The 19,725-nt window shown below is 48.9% G+C and overlaps 1 protein-coding gene across 5 annotated transcripts in view; it reads left to right on the top strand.

Annotated features, from left to right (window-relative positions):
• Positions 1–234: 234 nt before the first annotated feature.
• LOC126540307 (uncharacterized) overlaps positions 235–19,725 on the top strand; it is a 73,751-nt gene continuing 54,260 nt past the window's right edge. For 2 of the 5 annotated variants that reach the window (XM_055075948.1, XM_072286605.1), the window contains exons 1-2: positions 235–746; positions 11,006–11,099. In XM_055075948.1, the coding sequence (XP_054931923.1) occupies positions 464–746; positions 11,006–11,099 (377 nt within the window). In that variant the 5' untranslated portion in view covers positions 235–463. Of the gene's footprint in view, positions 747–4,957; positions 5,197–11,005; positions 11,100–13,069; positions 13,296–14,443; positions 14,527–19,725 lie in introns of those variants that run through there. The other 3 variants (XR_011892882.1, XM_055075947.2, XM_055075946.2) reach the window with 3 other exon arrangements.

Below are 19,725 nucleotides of genomic sequence, written 5' to 3'. Positions count from 1 at the left end.
TTCAGTCTGTTCTCGTCGAAACGACGCAAAGAGACTTCGCCGCGAAAACCCTTTAGCTCGTGCTGCCGAACAGGGAGCTCCTATGGAGGAGCTCTTCCAGTTTACCTTGCGACTGTGATGCGTGTGCGGCGCAGGCCTGTGACCTTTTACTTGACGTTTAGATTTAAGCAGAGCTCCAGGACAATTTAGGGTATATCCTCCCATGTAACATTATTTTCACCTTTGTGCAAGCAAAGTACGTGTTTTCTTCGCCACTTTTCTACGAAATAAATAATAGTGCTTGTTTCGCAGGGTGCGCTGCTCACGCGAAGATGGTCTTTGAAGTATCGGGATTGAGGTCACGCGGGGAGAAGAAGAAGACTCGCTGAACTCATAGAGTTGGTAGAGGCTCCGCGCATTTTGTTTTCGTTTGCTAAGACCAGCAGTACAAGTATAGTTCCCTCTAGCTCGGGTGGACGCCAACATGGATGACAAAGCAGACAACCACAGCAAGGCATTCATCGAGAACTCTGATGCGGCTTCAACGAAGGAAAGTCAGTTTGTGACGCCGCGGCTCCGTACCAAGTCTTCGAAAAAGAAACGCCGTCGACGCTCCCTGATGGACGCTGCGTCCAAGAAGGTGCCGCCGGGTCTGCCCCCTCCACCGACGTCAGAGGTGGAAACGTCCGTACCTGCTACCACCGAGCCTTGCGCCCACACCGACGAGAACGCCACTGCAACCAGAGAGAGTCGAACGCATGTACAATGTAAGTGCCACTGCATTCTTTTGCAAACAGCAAGATAACGTAGGTTCTCAAGTAGCATAATGGATAGTTTCCATCTGGCTGCTTGATCGCCGAGCAGACGGGCCATCATCTGTTGAACTGACTCTACAATGTGGCTATGTCGCCATGCCGTTTTCACTGAGTACGAGGTTATCTCTTTGATGCATCACGAGCGGTGGCCGCATGCTGGCGTGAGCGTACTGGTAGAATGCTCAAATGCTTGCTCCTTGAAGAACAGCGCGTGATCTAGAAGGTGACAAATTAACTGGGACCTGTATTATTATGGTTTGTACAATAAATGGCATGTCTGAAGACAAATGCACAAACTACAGCAAGGACTACGGTAATCCCGAAACCTGGTAGTCTGAGCTTCGTCGTAAACGTGCTTAATCAATATATACACGCGAACAATGCTATGTTCCGAGCGCGTAATTTGCGACAGTGGCTATCGTGAACTTGATAGATACGCGAGAAGATACGAGGAACAAGGCTTTGGCAGTCACGCTTAGGTTACAAAAATTAAAGGGTGTGTAGGCGCCGATAGCTATCGTCATGTTTCCAACCAAAGAAATGTGCCGTTTCCGACATTCTCTTTATAAGTGGGAAAATCAATGAGTTCTAACACGGAAATTCACCGATGATGAAGGACTCGGGAGCTCTTTGAAATGCATCGTTTAGTTCAAGCACTTTGTCATCAAGACTTGGCGCATGAAGGCTCCTATTCACGCCCATCCTAAGCTGTACGCGGCCAAAACTCCGACAGCCGGTTTGGCAGTCATACGTACCATCGCCGTTGGTTACATGCTGAACGCTCGTGCCGTTGTGTCGACCACGAGCTCCTGTTTTGCTGTTAACAGGTGAGTTTTGTAACTAAGGCACAGATAAGTAAGGTACAGTTATGTAAGGTAGAATTAAAGCACTCAAACCCGCGACCATTGTTGTTGGTCGAACCCACCACCTTTGTTGTTAAGGCGAAGTTAATTAAAGCACAACTAATTGAGCTAGCATTAAGGCACTCAAACCCACGACCTTTGGCGGGAGTCGAACCTACTACCATTTGTGTGAAGAGGAAGGTAAGTAACGCACAGTGATGTAAGGTAGAGTTAAAGAAGCACTCGAACCACGTCTAATTGGTGGGAGTTGAACCCACGACCTTTGGTGTTAAGACAAAGTTAATTAAGGCACAGCTAATAAAGGTGAAATTTATTAAGGCACTCCAAGCCACGACCTTTAGTGGTAATCGAACTCATGACCCTTGACGTTAAGACAAAAGTAAGGCACAGTTATTTAAGGGGAGACGCGGGTCTTGAAATGTCAAAAAATCGCAAAAGAGTCGATTTTCGGAAAAGTGCGTTTTCGCTACGTTTATACATTCAAGAATCCCTCCGCGAAATCTAAAACCTAAATTTAATCGGAAAATAATAAAAAAACACACTTATACGGGCCAGGGTGGCCGCGGAATTAGCAAAAAATCGCCAAAAATGTTCGAACTTCGCGCCGTCGTCATTTGCGAATACGTTGGCCGGCGGGCGCCATCTTGAGCTTGTTTGGAAGCTGCTTTCTTTGTGCGTATTTTGCGCCGGTTCAATGTGGCGTAGGTGAGAAGGAACCGACGCTATCGCGTCATTTCTCAAGGATGCGCCCGTGCCGCTGATTGGCCAAAGCACGCACGCCCCCCCGCGCGCCTCGCTCCTATTGGTCCGGCGCCGTTTGAGTGCCGATTCCCGCGTTCCCGACAGGCTGGTCGCTCTCGTGCGCGCTGCGTGTTTGTGTCGTTTCATCGCGCCGCTGTGAATTTTCGGCCGCTCGCTTCTCGACAACGTTCGATAAAGTGTCTTTTTCGCTGCCCAAAAGGCTGGAGGAGACCGTCGTATGAAGACTACTACGCGTCAAGCGTTCGGCAAGGCGCGAAGGCGGCCGTGGAATGCGCGACGGAAGACGGATGCTGTCGTGTACCCGGAGTTGCCGGCTGCTGGTCTGCCTGAAGATTCTGCCGGATCGAGTTCCGAGCTGCAACCCAGTACGTCTAGCATCAACACTTCGTCCACCCACGCCTCGCGTGTTGGCGCAGACCGCGTAGATACCGTTTTCTTCACGACCGAAGAAAGAAGCAAGCGCGCAGCGATCGCCGATAAGGCGAAAACGCGCCTGGCGTCGCAGTCTGCAACGGAGCGAAAGTTTGAGCTGCTGGGTGTTGACACGAAAGAGGACGTCAGCGACAGCGGAACGGAACTTGCGATCGTGGATTTATACGTGGTGCAAGACTTTTTTGGACTTATACCGTGTCCCGTGTGCGCCAAGAAAACTCTGATGCTTTCGAAGGACCTCGCCAAGGTGTACGGGTTCTGTGCCAAGCTTGTGGCATGCGCGAAAGGATCGCCGGAGGCTTCACATGTCCAACAAGGATCACACAAACAGAAATGCTTTGATAAACAAGCTTGCAAAGAGGCACAAGCCACCAACAGACTCTGCCTACACTCCTGGGCTTTTATAGGTATAGGTGTGACCTTTTGCTGAATGCACAATTGTGAGAGTGTGCAAGAGATAATTTTTTTTTTAAATTTGAGTTCTGGGATTTTACGTTCCAAAATCGTGATATGATCCTGGACCAATTTTGACCACTTGGGAAGCGCTACAACACAAGCAAAGGAACTTTTTTGCATTTCAGCTCCATTGAAATATGGCGACCACCACTGGGATTTGATCCAAATTTTTTGTTGTAGCCATAAATTTTGTGGAAGGGACATATTTTGTTGTGGCCATGAACTCTGCGCAACCTTATTTGCATAGGGATGCCATTTGTATGCCTTCTGTACAACAAGGAACTAAAATAGGAATGTGAAGCTTGTGGTGCTAGCTTTCTGGCATTGCTTTCAATGACTATGCATGATTTTGCAACCAATATCTCAATGTTATTTTTTCAAAATGGCCATATATATGTCATGAACTTGTTGCTGAAAGACAGGGCTACATGGTGGTGCAATTTATATTGCCATATTGTTAGTCCATTAAAAGTTATAGTGAACTGAAAGTTCAAACTCGTTTTTCTCAGCTTCATTTTTTGGACACCGCACACTGCCTCTCGGGGGGGGGGGGGGGGGATCTTCATATGTTCTTTCTAAGTACCAGCAAAATGTTTGGTATCAAGATATTTGTGTCGAATGGATCTAGCCGGTGATGCTATTTATTTAGTTCTAAAGTTGCCGGCTAAATTTTAATTGCCACTAAATACAAATTAAAATTAGCAAAAATATTGAAATTATGTTTACAGCTGGTATTTTTGAATTATAATTGCACTGAGAACAATAAAAATAGCATCACCGGCTAGAGCTACTCTCTGGCGTTCTGGCCGTATACTTTGTTTTTCCTTTTGACAAAGTTAAGTTTTTGAAAAGTCCCGTAAGAAATTGATTGAATTTCTGTATTAAAAACTTTGCATCATTTGTTCTACCGAAGATATACAAAATCTAATTAGATATTTGCAATCAGCAGAAAAAGCTGAACAATACTGTTAAATATCATCCCGTTCACACTAAAATTAACAAAGTTGGTTTTAGGACCCACGTCTCCCCTTAAGGTAGAGTTCAATAAAGCACTCGGACCCGCGACCATTGTTGTTGGTCGAACGCACCACCTTTGGTGTTAAGGCAATGTTAACTAAAGCACAGCTAATTAAGCTAGAAGTAATTAAGGCACTCAAACCCAAGACCTTTAAAGGGAGTCGAACCCTCGACCATTTGTGTTAAGAGGAAAGTAAGTAACGCACAGTTATTTAAGGTATAGGTAAATAAAGCACTCGAACCCGCACCATTGGTGTGGGTCGAACCCACCGCCTTTAGTGTAATTAAGCCATAATTAATTAAAGCGCAAATAAATAACGTAGAGTTAGGCACTGAAGCCCACGACCTGCGTTTTGCGCGCCTTGTGACGAACCCCGTTGGTCACGCGACATCACGGCGCTTCTGCTGACATGCCCGCTAGAGTCACGTGACGGCGCCAGTGGAGCCACCGGGCGGCGCTGCCCTTCTGTTGACGTGGCCGTAATGCTTTCGCATCCATCCGCTTAGGTACAACTAAGCTCCATGTAGCGTCAGTAATGTCACCTGCAAGCAATCTAACTACAGAAGGGGAATTTCTCTCCATACCGCTGGCCTGCTTTAAATCTTAGGCTGTCGTGTGTTTTTCAGCTGAAGCCACTGACCCACCCGATGCTTCCGCCAGTCCACTGCTTGCTCCACGCGCGTTACTGTCCGGGAGTACAACCTCGATCGCGGAACTGGACCGTCGCAGATCTGGGAGCAAGTCGGTGGGCTTCATGCCAGAGACGACTCGCAGCTTATTGGCGTCGCCAGAAGAGTTAGGGGGTTTCGGTATCGGCGAGCTTTCTCCACCACACGCGTTGCTGAGTTCACTCAGCGTCTCACCAAAACAGGTATGGAGTTCACTTTGTGGCGACGCTGTGGTTGTGACGAAGTTTAGAAAACATCAATGGAAATGAGGGATACGTAATGCAAAGCGGCGCGAACACGGACATCCAAGCGCAAACCGAGCGCCTTTCTCAAGAACCGAATTTCTAAATATTCAGGAAATTGTACGCCGCATTTAAGGTGACAAAGGTTATGCGTGAGCAAATATATAGGTGTTGATGTGAACCAGGTGTGTTGTGGGAAATTGTGTTGCTGTCGGCGATTGCCTGCTCGGGCTAATGTGGTGTTTGTATAGAAGCACCGAGCAATAACTTGATAACCACAACGTAAATCAAGTATTTCGCTGAGTTATGCTACGGCTATATTCAAGTGGCAAAACAAGAAACCGCGTAAAATAATTATTCAGTAGATCAAAGACAAAATTTATATTCACACAGTGGGCGCTATAGATAAATATACATCGAAAAATCATATAGCACTCAGAGTAATGCCAATATATAGCCAGTGCTGAGAAGGCCGCAAAACAGCCATAAATGTTGAGAAATTTTATAAAATATGGTGGAAGAAAATGTCTGGATAGTTTTATACGAAACTTTACTGAAGCAAGCTGTTGACCTCGCAAGCACGCAAGAACGTGTTTTTCCTTCTTTTTAAACGTTCGAAATAGCAAACTAAAAAAAAAAAAAAGTTCACCCACGACTACACTACTTCTTAATGTGAATTTTGACCACAGCTCTTTCGATGTTTTGCATTCGCGATATATAATGTCAAATCATTTTATTATGGATGACAGGGTGCTCCCGGCCGCGGGGCTGATCCTGCGCTCGATCATCTGCGTATTTAGCCTAGCACGCTCTACAGTCTGGCAACAAGCGCGGCTTTGGGATCTTTCTGAAACAGCTTCATCGCTGTTGACACCATTCGAGCCTGTTCGCGCACGCGACTCGCACAAGAGCGACTGCAATGAACTTGAGCAACGAGGCAACTTTCTGCTTGCATCTCGTGGAGCAATTCCCCGCGTTGTAGGACATCACTCTCACCGATTACGCGGACACGAGAGCGAAAGAGACGATTTGGCAGCGCATCGCCAGCGAAGTGGACCAACAGCTCTCGGTACAAGTGGTTTTGCATACCGAGATGGCTTGTTGGCGATATGGTCCTTTTGCCAACAAGACCTCTTCCGATGAAACAAGTACTCGTCATCATCCAATTCGGACAAACAACAGCCATTGCGGCCAGCCGTCGTTTCCTTTCCATCTCCATCTTCATTCAGAGTGAAGACGTATGAAGCCGGAACCGCATGGCGCGATTTCAGGCGCGATTGACGCGCGGATGGTCGGACGCGCGCGTCATTTTGACGCGTGCCCAGCATGATCCGTCACGGAATCGCGCCGCCGCGTGCTGCTGCTCGGAGTAGAAAAAGATGGCCAGGCTTAGCTTGGTTAAGCCAAGAATGCGTTGCATATTGCGCGCGTTGCATATTGCGCGGTCCGTGACGTCACGCGCCGGCGCAGCACCCCTAGCGGGAGGAGCGGGAGTCAGGTGGTGGCTGCGGCCGCGCGCGACCGCGCGAGTTGGGGCCCAGCTTTCCCTCCGGCTGTCTGACGTCACGTCACGTGGTTGCGCTAAAGGTCAATGGTGGCTGCCCTGCCGCGCCCAAGGGCTGAACTGAGTGATTGCAATATGCAACGCATAAAAAAAAAAACGCGTATCGCGGCGCGTCCGACAATCAGAGTTCAGGTAAGTCACGTGGCATTTTGGTTTTTTTTGGTTCTGCCACCAGATGGCCCTACTCTCTGCGCATCTCGACGGAACCTCCTTGGCGCATTTTTTTTTTTCTCGGCAGAACTGGCGCGTGCGTCAAAGAAAAAACGTGCTACCGTGATTTCGTTCGCGCATCGTGTTCACCTAAAATGAACAAAACAACCTTCAACAAGGCCCTAATGAAGTGGGAATGAAATTATGGGATTTTAAGCGCGAAAACCATTTTCTGATTATGAGGCACGCCGTAGTGGAGGACTCCGGAAATTCCGACCACCTGGGGTTCTTTAACGTGCAAATAAGTCTAAGTACACGGGTGCTTTCGCATTTCGCCCCCATCCCAGCCGCCGTGGCCGGGATTCGATCCCGCGACCTGCTGCTGAGCAGCCCAACACCATAGCCACTAAGCAACCACGGCGGGCGAAACTGAAGTAGAGAAGCGTCGCGTCCTGTGGGACGTACGCGACCGCAATTACAAGAACATCAAACGTGACCAGGCTTGGCGAGCTATAGCAGATACCCTCAACGTATACGGTATAGCAGATGCCCTCAACCCCCTTAATAGTAGCGATCTCTTCTGCTCAGCAGTAAGCGGCCGAGACTCCATTTTCTGTGAAGTTGTATACAAGCAGCGGCCTCTCAGCATGCGAAAGGTACATAGTCGCAGTTTGGCACACAAACTTGCTACTTGAAATTAAGCTTGATAAATACACTTCGGAAGAAAATTTCGCTTTTTAATTACACTAACATTACTTTTATTGTAGTGTTCTGTAAGTTTAAGGGCATATTGTATATGCGGTAACAGAGACAATTCATGTCGTTGCGAGTTGTCTTGTCTGACAACCCGGAAAACGCGACGCGAAAGCGCCGCTCCCCTTTTTCGTGCGGGTGCTCGCGCGTCGGCGGCAACGCGGGCGTTCGCCGCGCCTCACGTTTTTAGCTCGCGGAAAACGCACCATGCGGTTCCAGCTTAAGCCTACACGCCGAGAATTTGAGTATGGCTTTCGGAAACGGTGCCCACTCATCACGAATACTTTGCCGTCGAATCTTCTGGACACAAATTTAAACCAAATACAAGCCTCAGTTTGGAAGTTACGGGATACACAGTGGACGACGACGACTTGACAGGTTCGAGGCGGACGGCAGTCGCTTCGGGCGGTGCCGCCATCTTTATTGTTTCCGGCGCGGTCGTCTGCTCACTCCGTCGGTCGTCTGGATGCAGCGTCCGCGGGACCGATTATCGCGGAGCCGTCCGTCGTGTGGATCCACCGTTAGCAGCAGCATCAGACGAAGCATGGCCACCGGCTGCGTCGCTCATTCATCCGGAAGAAAGCGTGAACACAGGAACGTGTGGCTGTCGCGGAGCAGTCTCTAGCGGCGCCACAGGCGAACTAGCTCATGCGCAGGGGGTCGGAATTCCACGCCAGCGCTTTGTTTCACGCTGGTCGCAGCATGTCTGGTCGCCGCCGCCACTCCACTTACCTCCTCACCCTTTAGCCATGCCCTCCTCTCCGAATTTGTAACACGCCACTTCGCTCTCGCCGTTTTTGTCATCCTGCGCTGCGCGCCGCGTTCGCTCTTATCGTTGTGCTCGTTCGCACGGTTACGCCGACGCTCGCCGCAGAAACGGCCGCTAAGTGCTTTTGCTACGGAAAGCGCGTTTAAGGTAACCACCGACCCAGGAGCACCAACCACAAGCCCAGAAGCACTTTACTAGACGGCGGCGGTAGCGGTACGGCAGATAGTTCTCATCCCTGCTTAGTTTGCGCAGTCTTAGCAGTCGCGCCGCAGCAATTGTCACGTCGTTAAATATGGACCTGTCACGGTACGGCATTATTCGATTCGGCGAAGCACCGATCAACGGGCGCCAAAAGGTGGTAGGAATAGGAACCGGCGAGCAAGGCGGTTATTGCCGGCCACTCGGGCAAGCGGCCGAGAGAAGTCGAAGGTAGGTTTGGAGATTATTAGATAGCTTTAGAATAGGGGCCCCAAACGTTTTGGGGCCCCAAAGAAATAGCGTCGAAGCCACTGCGCATGCGCGAGACGCAAACTGCGTTTGGGTTTTGCGTTGGGAACGCTATTTCACCGATTTAGCGGGAGCCCAAATAGCGTCCCCAAAAGCTTTGCGTCAGCAAACATGGCGGCACCCATTGAAGCGACGGCTCTAACCTAGCACTAAACTGGCTTCGATTCGTGGTAACGCGTGAAGTTCGCAAGCTAGGAGCAGTGACTGCGGTTATCGCTTTCTCTCAACTAACGTTTGTTATGAAGATTGATTCATTAGACGCCGCTGATTCCGAATTCGATTGTGGATTTTATAGCTCGTAGGCCTAACACGGCTAATCTTGGCTGGTGAAGGCACGTAAAGACCGTTTGTTCAAAACTAAGTTCAAACAATTTTTTTGCTGCTTAGGGAATAACCTCTAAATTGTAGTTAAACGCGAATACACGCAAGTAAAAATTACTATTCCTATCATAAAATGGTATATTTCGTTTAATTATTTCTAATAGCTTTTCTTTGACGCCGTAGTGGCGCTGTCAGCGCAAGACGCTATTCGCAAACGTAAAACCCTATTCTAAAACTCTTCACTCCTGCGTGCCCCAACGCTAACAACCGCAAAGCTCTTTGGGGCCCCAAACTATTGGGGCCCCTATTCTAAAACTCTCTATTGTCTTTTTGTCGTCAGCGCGACCGTGACGCCCCGACGGCTTTTTGTAGGAACCCCTGCGTATTCGCTGCCCCGCGCGTGCATTGAGAAGCTTGCTAAGAAGGCCGGGGTGCGGATACACCGAAATATGCGGCGTCTCTGTGCAATCCTTTGTCCATGAAGTTTGTGAACGAACAATAGAGGCCCGCTACGGAGTCAAGTGTGTGTGTGTGTGTGGTGCAATACAAGTGCGCGAACCCTAACAGCAGGGGTTAATCACCCGTTCCCTCGGCCCTAATTAAAGGGCCGTGGCCACGACCTAGGGAAGAGCCGACATACAATTGGGGGATATCTGCCGTTCCCCAACATAGGCAACTAGGGAAAAGACAAGTTATTTAAACGCAGGTTTTAGACCGAGCTGGGCAGTCTAGAAGCTGAGCCTACAATCTACTGAACAGGGTCAAGGAGCTAGTGTCGTCCAGTATCGCCTAGCCGCGTCTGAACTGCGAGTGACTAGTTGACTTAAGAGACGACGAACCATCGGCTGCAACGAAGCTCACGGTAGTTCCCCTGAAGTTAGCGCAACCTGCTCCGGGGAAGACGTCAGACCTAGACTCCCGGGAAACCTAGCCCAGCAATCGCATCCACCGCAACGAGATCGGCTTGCCAGCGTTCTTCGGGAAAGCTCTGGTGTCGACTCCACGCTTTATGGACTTACTGTTGCTGCCCGGCCATGTGTATGCCATCATTTATTTTCTTTTGAACTTTGTTTAGTTGACCACCGTTAAGTGTGTTTTGCGTAGTGTTAATTTCAATGTTCACTGTTCGTTGTATTTCTTTTGGGTTCATCATTGATCTAGATTAAGTGCATGTGTGTTAGTGTTCTGGTGTTTTTCGTGTTTCGTTTAAATTGTGTGTCGTTGTCGGTCTATAAGTTTTTTTTTTTAATCTTTCTCCCTACTGTGTGTCCTTCGCTGTTGTTCGACGACTTCGTGCCGACGGCGAACGGTTGACAAGCCGTGACAGGACCTGAAGCGTATTATGCATGCACCAACGGTCGCGTTGTACTGCAGCCGTCGAGCTAGTATCCGGACACGATGCAAGAGCGCTTGCATCGTGTACGGGTACCGAAATTTTTAAGTTAGAATAATAAATTTCAGTGTGGACAGCCTGCCGACGAGCGTCATTAGCGCAAGGACATGAGCTGATATCAACACAAAATATACAAGGGCAAGAACAGTTCGAGTTGCTATTTTACAATGCTGGCATTCCTGACCGGATTGACGCATGCGCATTTATAAGTGTACCCTACGCAGCGAGCTACCGACTTGCCTGCCTAAATACGTGTATTTTTTTTGCGGGTTTTTTTTTTTTTTTTTTTTTTTTTTTTTGCTCCTTCGATCAGGCGAAAACAAGCGATATGGCCTTGGAATACCCGGAGCGGATGTTAGCTGGCACCGAGTCAACTGCCCTACGTACCCGCAGGGCGACCGTGACATGTGAGTAAAATTAATTTTCTCACACTACTGCGCAAGAATTGACGCAGCGCCGACACAGGCCCAGAAAGGTTTTCGGAATGTGAGAAATGCGACACGCTTTGAATATTTTGCTGCTTGAGAAACGCAACCACCAGCAAATGATATTTACTTTGTACCAACAGCGCAAGCGCCACAAGGCGCACCTATTATTTGTAGAAGGCATAGGTATAATCTGCGTGAGCAATGTGCCTATCTTCCGCTACAAGTTGCATGGTAAGCATGCGCCCCGTGCTTTTTGCGCGGCGCTGATGTTTTATTCGTTACACTATGGCAAATCAATCGCGCAAGGTGGAGGAAGCGTTATGAAATGGAAGATTTCAATCCACCCGAACGTAGCATGCGCTACAAAAAAAGAAACCCATACGTATTTTTCAAAAAAAAAAGAAAGCTACGTAATTGAAGAAAAATTTGTCCTTCTCCAGTCCAAGTTTTTTACTCAATTACGAAGTTTTCTTCTGAGAAATCTGCATGCATTTTCTTTGTAGGTTCGTGCTACAGTCGAGTGGATGACAATTTTGCCCTTAATGTGTACACTGTACGCAGGGAGTAATTACAGTGGGGTGCCGTAGTGCTAATCTTTAATGCCTCAAAGGCATAACTCGATCACTCCTCCGCTCCTTGGTCGCTGTCCTCGTCATCAGTCGATGAGCTGCCCCGTAACTGCAGTCCTGTGGTTTCGAGCTTGCAACGTCACCGTCATCGCTCTCTGAACACACTCGGCTGTTTAGGCTGCGTTCGTGCAAGCAGTCTTTGTGAAAGTTCGACCGGTAGTGTGGATTGGCTGCTGATGTTACAGAAGCGAGTGCCCGTTCTTGGCGTAATTGACCTAGCGTGTTCTCGTCGCTCTCAGAACTGTCAGTACCACTGCTGAGTTCGTCAGGGACAACCTGGCTTTACGATTCAGCGGCTTTCCTTCTACATTTCGTGCGGGCCGGGACGCCTACTACAGCTTCATATAGATACTGCTTGGATCTCCTTCTTTTAGGCATCTCCGCAGATACTTACTCTTCCGCAAAACACTGAATTCCAGCACGGCAAGCACCTCTACCTCCGGCAGAAGTCCAACGTATCCAGCGCTCGGACATGGTACAGAGGGTATATATACAGATGGCAGATTGTCCTAGAAGGGGAAGTGGGTCGAGCGCGGCCTCCCCGCGGAGGCTTTTTTTATTGAAAAAATCAGTGGTGTCACCATCTCCTTCAGCTGAAAGCGCGGCCCTGCGCCCCGGCCGGATGCTTGTCGCGTCGGAGTCCCGCAGCTGCATGGAGCTGTGACGGGCGTTTCAATCTGCTGCATATAGTTTTAACACTCGGTGGCGGAAACAGTGATTTTATTCCCCACCGATATGTAGCCAATAAAATGGAGAAAGAGCGACGGAAGCGATGAGCACGCAGCAGTGACGGTGCGTCGAGCAGACGACGGCTCTAAGCCCGTGACATGGCCCGTAAGGTTGTCTCAGCCAATGGACGCTACCGAAACCGCAGGAGCTTCACAGTAAGGCAACGGCAGCGCCGCCACTACTGCAGCGTTTTTTTGCATCACCCTTGGCGCTTGCCAAGTCGTCCGCTGGACCCACTGCCCCTTTCTGGTACACTCTACAGGTGTCCTTTAGATGGTGCTTGCTTGGCTATGCTTGGGTAATGAAAGCGTGCTTGCTGAAAATATTTTTACTTTCTACTTTGTTTCTACCTTTTCAACAATGACTGAGCAAAAAAAAAAAAAGAATCGCGTAAGAGAGGTGATGTCCACATCGCAATTTTCAGAGACAGTTTTGGTAGTGTAACAAAAAATAATGTCGAATTATCACGGTTTTGCGCTGCCGCCGGTCGTTCAATATTTAGGTTTACCCAATCCAATCCAGTCTTCTTTAACTGGAAAGCGCATAAAAGATGGGTACTACCAGCATGATTCTCAATGTCTGTCCGCGTAGTTTACTGCGTTTGACATTTGACAACGGCACCATGAAGCACGTCCTCGTAAAATGGGAGAGTGAGGACACGTGGGACGTGTATCCAGTGAAGAGAATCAGCGATGTCGCCATCGGGATGGAGCTGCTTGGGGACCCGGCCAGCGCACTGGAAAAGTTTCAGGGGTCATTGTGGGCGTCGTGTGACAGCCTGGAAAGCCACCAGCACCAGCCAGGATTCTAGCTATCGGTAAGTTGAACTACAAAAAGCCGTAGAACGTTATAGCCCCGGTAAGCGAATTTAGGCAGAACTTAAACGTGTGGTGTGATGCGTGCACCTACCACACTGCAGGCTAAGTGCGAGGAAATCTTGGAATGATTTCACTTTCACTGCTGGAGAATTTACTGTGCTTGGCTAACTTTGCCGTTTTGGTGCCCTTATGTTGGCACGCGAGGGGTTAGAACAAAAAAGAAACCTTTATTATGGATTTTAATTGTTGCGCACGTGGCGATTGGCATTTTGAAGAATTTTGCAATTGGTGTCGCGTCCTGTCATTTTGTATTTGTCTGACCTCGTGTATTTGTGCAGCAGGTCGGTTTTCGCATCTCCCGTGTTTTGCTAAGTCTTGCGGCCGCTTGGCTTCTTGGCAGCCGCAAACCATTACCCAAATGTAATCTTCTACCTGCTTTTTTTTTTCTTTTAAGCCATGCTGATCAGAGCTGTAGCACTTTCTACCAATTAGTTAGCACGTGCAAGGGTTACATGTCAATTCAGGTTTGCACGTGCTAGGTGAATAGGCAAGCTGAGTGGTAGGCCAGAACACATAGAAGCTGAGTGGTAGGCCAGAACGCATACATTTACCTATATTTCCCATGAAGTGGCGAAAGTCTGTAAAATGGTAAAACTTTCTCCTCATGTGCAGTTCAGTTCTTAAGCAAATTTTATGCAATAATTTTTGCCTTCCTGCCAGCGATTTACTTAAACATCGCATATGACTGGCACAGGGATTATTTGTGTGTAGAAAGAACTGTACCTTACAACCTGATTCATTCTTGATGTTTGTCTACAAGGCTACTAGTTTAGAAATTTTTAACGTTTGCAGCATTTGTCTTATGCAGCCGGTAGCAGCAAGTGCCCACTTCATTGTAGATGCTTTTTGTTGATAATTGGTGCCAGCACGTTTTAACATGCACCATTAAAGACCTGCCTGTTATATGCTGCTTACTGTGTAACATGTTCACAGCTTCTTATGAAGTAAATGAACGGAATAGCCCAGAAATTGTCAGCCAGAAACAATAGTATTTAACATATTCCAAAGAAGGGCATTTGTTTTTGTGCACCAGCAAACCGTCCACTATCATTGTAACTTGCATTGTTGTGTGTTTGCATGCTTACAGGGAGTCAGGCTTCCACGGAACGAAAAAGAAATAGGCTGGCACTCGAAACTGTCGAGACTGACAGCCCAGCAACTGGTGCGAAGGTAAATGTCAGTTCTTACTTTAAATAAGAAATTTCCAAGTAACTGAGCTTCCATGTTTTTGCAACTTGTAAACTAACAACTTACAGGTGATCTGTTTGCTTGCTTTCTTGGAGTGTAATTCAGGGTACCGGCATGCCTTTCTTCTTTAATTGATTGCATGTGCCGTTTTTAACCTGATGGATGTTTACGTTTCCATAAAACTATTTCATTCATAACTTCTCGTTCCTTGCCACGTTAGGTTATGTTAAGTAAAATGTGGGATCGTTGAGACATACCTACATCTGTTTAAAGCAAAGTCCTACTATGTATGAAACTCATCTCTTGGAACCACTAATTGGACGTTTTTGTTTGCAGCTATATTTTAATACCATTGGTGTTCACCATTGATATAGAATGTTTCAATCTTTAAATAGTGACTGCTGCCAGCTGCTAACCACTTCACAATGACCCACTCATCTGTCATGTATTTTTGGCATGGGAAAGCTCGTGAAAAGTGCTGCTATACATGTATTTTCTGAAGCAGACAAAACAGACTAAAATGGCTTTGAAGGTGTGGTATACTTCAAAAAACAATGTAAATGCACTTGTGCTAGTCTTCGCATGTACAGGGGTGGTAGAGTTGCACCAATAGTGACCAAGTGCTACATATTCTACTTGCTGCTTTGAAACCATAAAAAAATATGCCGTGGATTGCGCCAAAGTTGCTCCGAAACACTAAGCGCGTCTAGCACTGGTTGGTGTTTACTGCTAACTTGAGAGGAAAGTGTAGGCTAGGTTTAATAGCCTGGGTTCTGTAACTTCATACTCAGGATACCGGGACTCACATGTGTTATTCCGCTGAATTCATGTGCATTAGCACCTATATTAGCGCTCCTGTGTGTTTTGTCCTGGGCTTATGAAGGGCATACCTTCATGCGTAGCCCTTGAGATATGCGCGATCGTTTCCGCCACTGGTAACGGTAGACAAAATAAGTTTTGACTTGGTCACCCACGCCATCGGAAGACATCTTGGTTCTTTTAAATGACTTGTCATGTGTCTACTTTCATGTAATGTTTATTAGTGTGCGGGTGCCTCGCTTACAGCAGTGCGAGTAAATGTAAAATAGGAATGCACAAACTTCTAATAGACTGCACGTCCCCTGCAAGGAACACTACAGCAATGCGCATGTATGGTCCCTAGAATATTGGCTAGTCTACCGTCCGCCGAAGGGAGCGAGTACTGTTTTCGAATGACTGTGGCGGCGGCGCTGCGAGCAGTCCTCGTGCTACGACGCGGCGCTCGGCCGCCTGGCTGCGGGCTGGCGAAGCGTGCGCGCGTGTTCGGCATATGGTTTAGCTGTTTATTCTTTTTTGTTAAATGATTTTCTGTCGCCGCGTACTTGTGTCGCATTAGAGCAGTATTTGTTACGGGTTTTATGCGCGGTTTTAGCTGTGTAAATTGGTATTCGCTTGCGAATACTTTTTTTTTTTCTCAGACGTATGAGGAATGCCTATGGAGTGGGATACGACTCGGGAACACAATGCGATTGGGCAGCCTGGAATAGCTTGAGCACTGAATTTATTTATTCATACTGTACTGCTGCCCATTGGCAGCCAAGCCTGCAGTGGTTAAAAGTGAAACAATAAGTTTGAAGGGGCCTTTAGTTTTCCCAATGCGAAAGCATTGCCACCACCTCGTGATGCCTACGCACTTTCAGTCGTCTTAATTTAACTTTGCCCTAATTAACACCAAAAGTCGTGGGCTCTACTCCCACCAAAGGTCGTGAGTCCGAAATCCTTAATGAACTCCATCTTAATTGACTATTTAATTTCACTATAACATCAAACCAATGGCCGAGGGTCCGGCTACTACCAATGGTGTGGGTTCGTGTGCCGTAATGAGCTGTAGCTTAATTAAAACTGCCTTAATTCACTGTCTTAATTGACATTGCCTTAATAAACTTTAATAAATCGACGTTATCAATTGCCTCGATTGGCTCACTTGACTTTTTATACCACTGGGGTCGCGCGAACACCGACAATGCGGGATTTTCCGCGTCTTAAGCCATATAATGCTTCCGCATTAATAACAAACATGAAGTATAGTTGTGCGATGTGGCACAGTAGAGGGTAGGAATAAAAATAGAACCCAAGCCCATTCAGAACATATACAAGCGAAAAAGGAAGTACTTAATTTCAGCTTAGGGTGAGCAAGAGCAGTGAGGACAAATATAAACACATAATAAAAGATCAAATTGCAAACAGCGAAAGTAAACGAAACAAAAAACAAGAAAACATTCCCGAAGGATGCGCCGCTGATGTGATGTCAGGAAGTGACGCGACATCATGGTGTTTAATTTGGCTAAGTCCGTGGCTGCGAGTTTGACATATGGTGTCGAGTACATGGTTCTGCTGGTTATGTATGCCTGCACAAGTCGAAGCAGATCGCCCTCGCCCATGCCGTGGTGCCGATTAGCCACCCGGCGAATGAGCTGTAGTGTGTAGTTGGTCGCCCTCTGGAGTTTCTTTAACATGAGCCCGCAGCGCAGCGTGTTCTGAAAGTCTAGTCCCAATATTTGGATACTGGGGCGCTCCGGGATGGTAAGTTCTCCGACCTTAAGTTCAAGGAAGCGCCTTCTCCGTGGTAATCCCCTGGGACAGCTGCTCCTGCCGGGCTTGATCAGGAGGTATTCGGATTTTTCCGGTGAGCACGTCAGGCCCCTCGACTCCGCATAAGCTTGTACGACGTCGATGCCGCGTTGCATGATCTCTTCAAGAGTTTGTGGATCATCCGCCGCTGCCCATAACGTCACGTCGTCAGCGTAGAGGCTGTGGTGAAGCCCAGAGATAGAGCACAGCAGTTCCGGGAGCCCGCGCATCGCCGCGTTAAAGAGAAAAGGGGAGATGACTGATCCCTGCGGCGTGCCTCGGCTCCCCAGCTCTATAAATTCAGTTTCATGTTCGCCGAATCTGATCCGGCACTTCTGGTCGGTGAGAAAGTTTCGAACGTATTGGTATGCTCGGTTTCCGACACCCAGTTGGGTGAGGCCCTCGAGCATCGCTGCGTGGGCGACATTGTCGGCCTTCTTCTGGTCGAGGCCCAGGAGGCACCGGAATCGGCGAGCGTCCGCCGGACTTTCGGGTTGCATCACCTGCCTTTTTAACTGAAGGAGCACATCTTGGGAGCACAGGTGCGGTCTGAAACCAAACATAGAGTGGGGGAACTCGTCCCCATCTTCTACGTGTTCATTGAGACGGTCTAGGACCACGTGCTCCATCAGTTTGCCGACGCATGATGTGAGTGAAATCGGCCTGAGGTTGTCCGCATTGAGTGGTTTGCCTGGTTTTGGTATAAAGACGATCGTTGACGTCTTCCACTCTTCCGGGATGGCGCCCGTCTTCCAGCTTTCGTTCATGAACTCGGTGAGCTGCTCCATTGCGGCCTCGTCCAGGTTGCGTAGGATCTTGTTGGTAACGCGGTCCGAACCCGACGCCGAGTTCGTCCGCAGCTTGTAGGCGGCTGCCGACACCTCAGCGAACGTAATGTCTTCGTCTATGTGCGCGTTCGGCCGGCCCTGGTAGGCCGCAGGTAACGATGTCTTGAGTTGCGGGCCGATGTGCTTGTCTCGCATCTCGGCCAGGAACGCCCCCGGGTCCTGAGCATGCCTGTGGATTAACTTGGCCATGTTTCTTATGCCTTCGGCCCTGGTGGTGTCCGGGTCCAGGAGGTGGCGTAGGAGGTGCCACGTCCAAGCTGCGCTGAGGCGTCCCCTCATGCGATCACATATTTGGTACCATTGCTGCCGGGTGACCTCGGTCGCGTGATCGGAGATCTCTGCGTCGAGTCTAGTGATTCTTTCTTTTAGGGCTTGGTTATCTTTCCCCTGCTGTTGCCAACGCCGGAGCATGCTCGATCTTGCCTGCCACATGTGGAGCAGCCTGCTGTCGACGTTGGAGGTTTCCGGGGCGTCTTCCGTGTCAAGATGTTCCGTATGCTCTTCCACGTCGGCCAGGAGTTGGCTCGTCCAGGATGAGATATTGGCGATGGATCCCTCACTGGCTCGCATTCTTCTAGACTCGTGGAATTCGTCCCAGTTTGTAACCGAGAAGCGATGCTTCCGCCGACGCTTGCCGCGTGCATAGATTTCCGTGTGAAGGATGCAGTGGTCGCTTCCCAGAGTTTCGTCGGTGTTCGTCCAGGCGTAGTCTTGCGAGTGGACGACGAACGTCAGGTCCGGGTTAGTGTCTACGTGACCTCGGCTGCCGATTCTGGTGCGGGTGATAGTATCGTTGATTAGCGTGAGGCCCAACTCTTGCGCGGCTTCTGCTAGATGTCTACCCTTGCGGGTGTCGCCCAGCTATCCCCACAGAGTATGACCGGCGTTGAAGTCCCCAACGATGAGCAGGGGGCAGTCGCGGCTGACTTTGAGGGCCGAGCGAAAAAGCGCATCGAGCTTCGAGCTTCGGGCTTCGTTGAGGATGAATAAGCTGGGATCTGACGGGCGCGTCGGGATGATCTCCACGAAAACGTGGGGGATGCCCGAGGGGGGAGAAGTTTCGATGTCGTGGATCGCCGTCACCTGTTCTCGGCGAACGACCGTAGTGACTTTCTTGGAGTTGTTACGGCAATGGAAAGCCCGGTAAAAGGAGAGGCCGGCTTCCATGTTGACTTCTTGTACCGCTATGATATCAGGTTTGTAGGATTCTTGCTGTGCCGGGTTATTAACATGCTGGTGAAGGTTGGCCTTCTTTTTGAATCCGCGGCAGTTCCACTGCCAAACGTGATAGGTGCTATTGGTTGTTACAGCCATGTTGATTATTGGGGAGCGTGTGGACGGCCAGGTCCAGGCGGGAAGGGCAGAGGACCACCCCTGCGCTGACGGGTGCCACCTGAGGAACGACCGCGGGGTAAGGGAGAGTCTGCTCCGGCTGGACGGGCGCTAATTTTGGGATGTATTGCGCGATTTGTGCGACCTGTGCGGCTAGGGTGTTGTGGTTCTGTTCGAGTACCATCATGCGGTTCTCTAACTGCTGGAAGCGTTCAAAAATCGCAGGGAGGATGGCGTCCATGGCCGCGTTGACCACGCTTTCAACGTGTTGCTCTACGCGTTTCATTAGGTCTGCGTCCTCAATTGGGGCTGTAGTGGGAGTCCTGTGAATGAGGCTGGCTTTTCGTTTGTTCGGTGGACCCTGGGAGTCCATATCGGACTCTTCACTTTC

This window comes from Dermacentor andersoni, chromosome 2, assembly GCF_023375885.2.
Source record: "Dermacentor andersoni chromosome 2, qqDerAnde1_hic_scaffold, whole genome shotgun sequence".
NCBI classification, from domain to species: Eukaryota; Metazoa; Arthropoda; class Arachnida; order Ixodida; family Ixodidae; genus Dermacentor; species Dermacentor andersoni.
The sequence above is the reverse complement of the archived record's forward strand: the minus strand, read 5'-3'. Positions and strand labels throughout refer to the sequence as shown.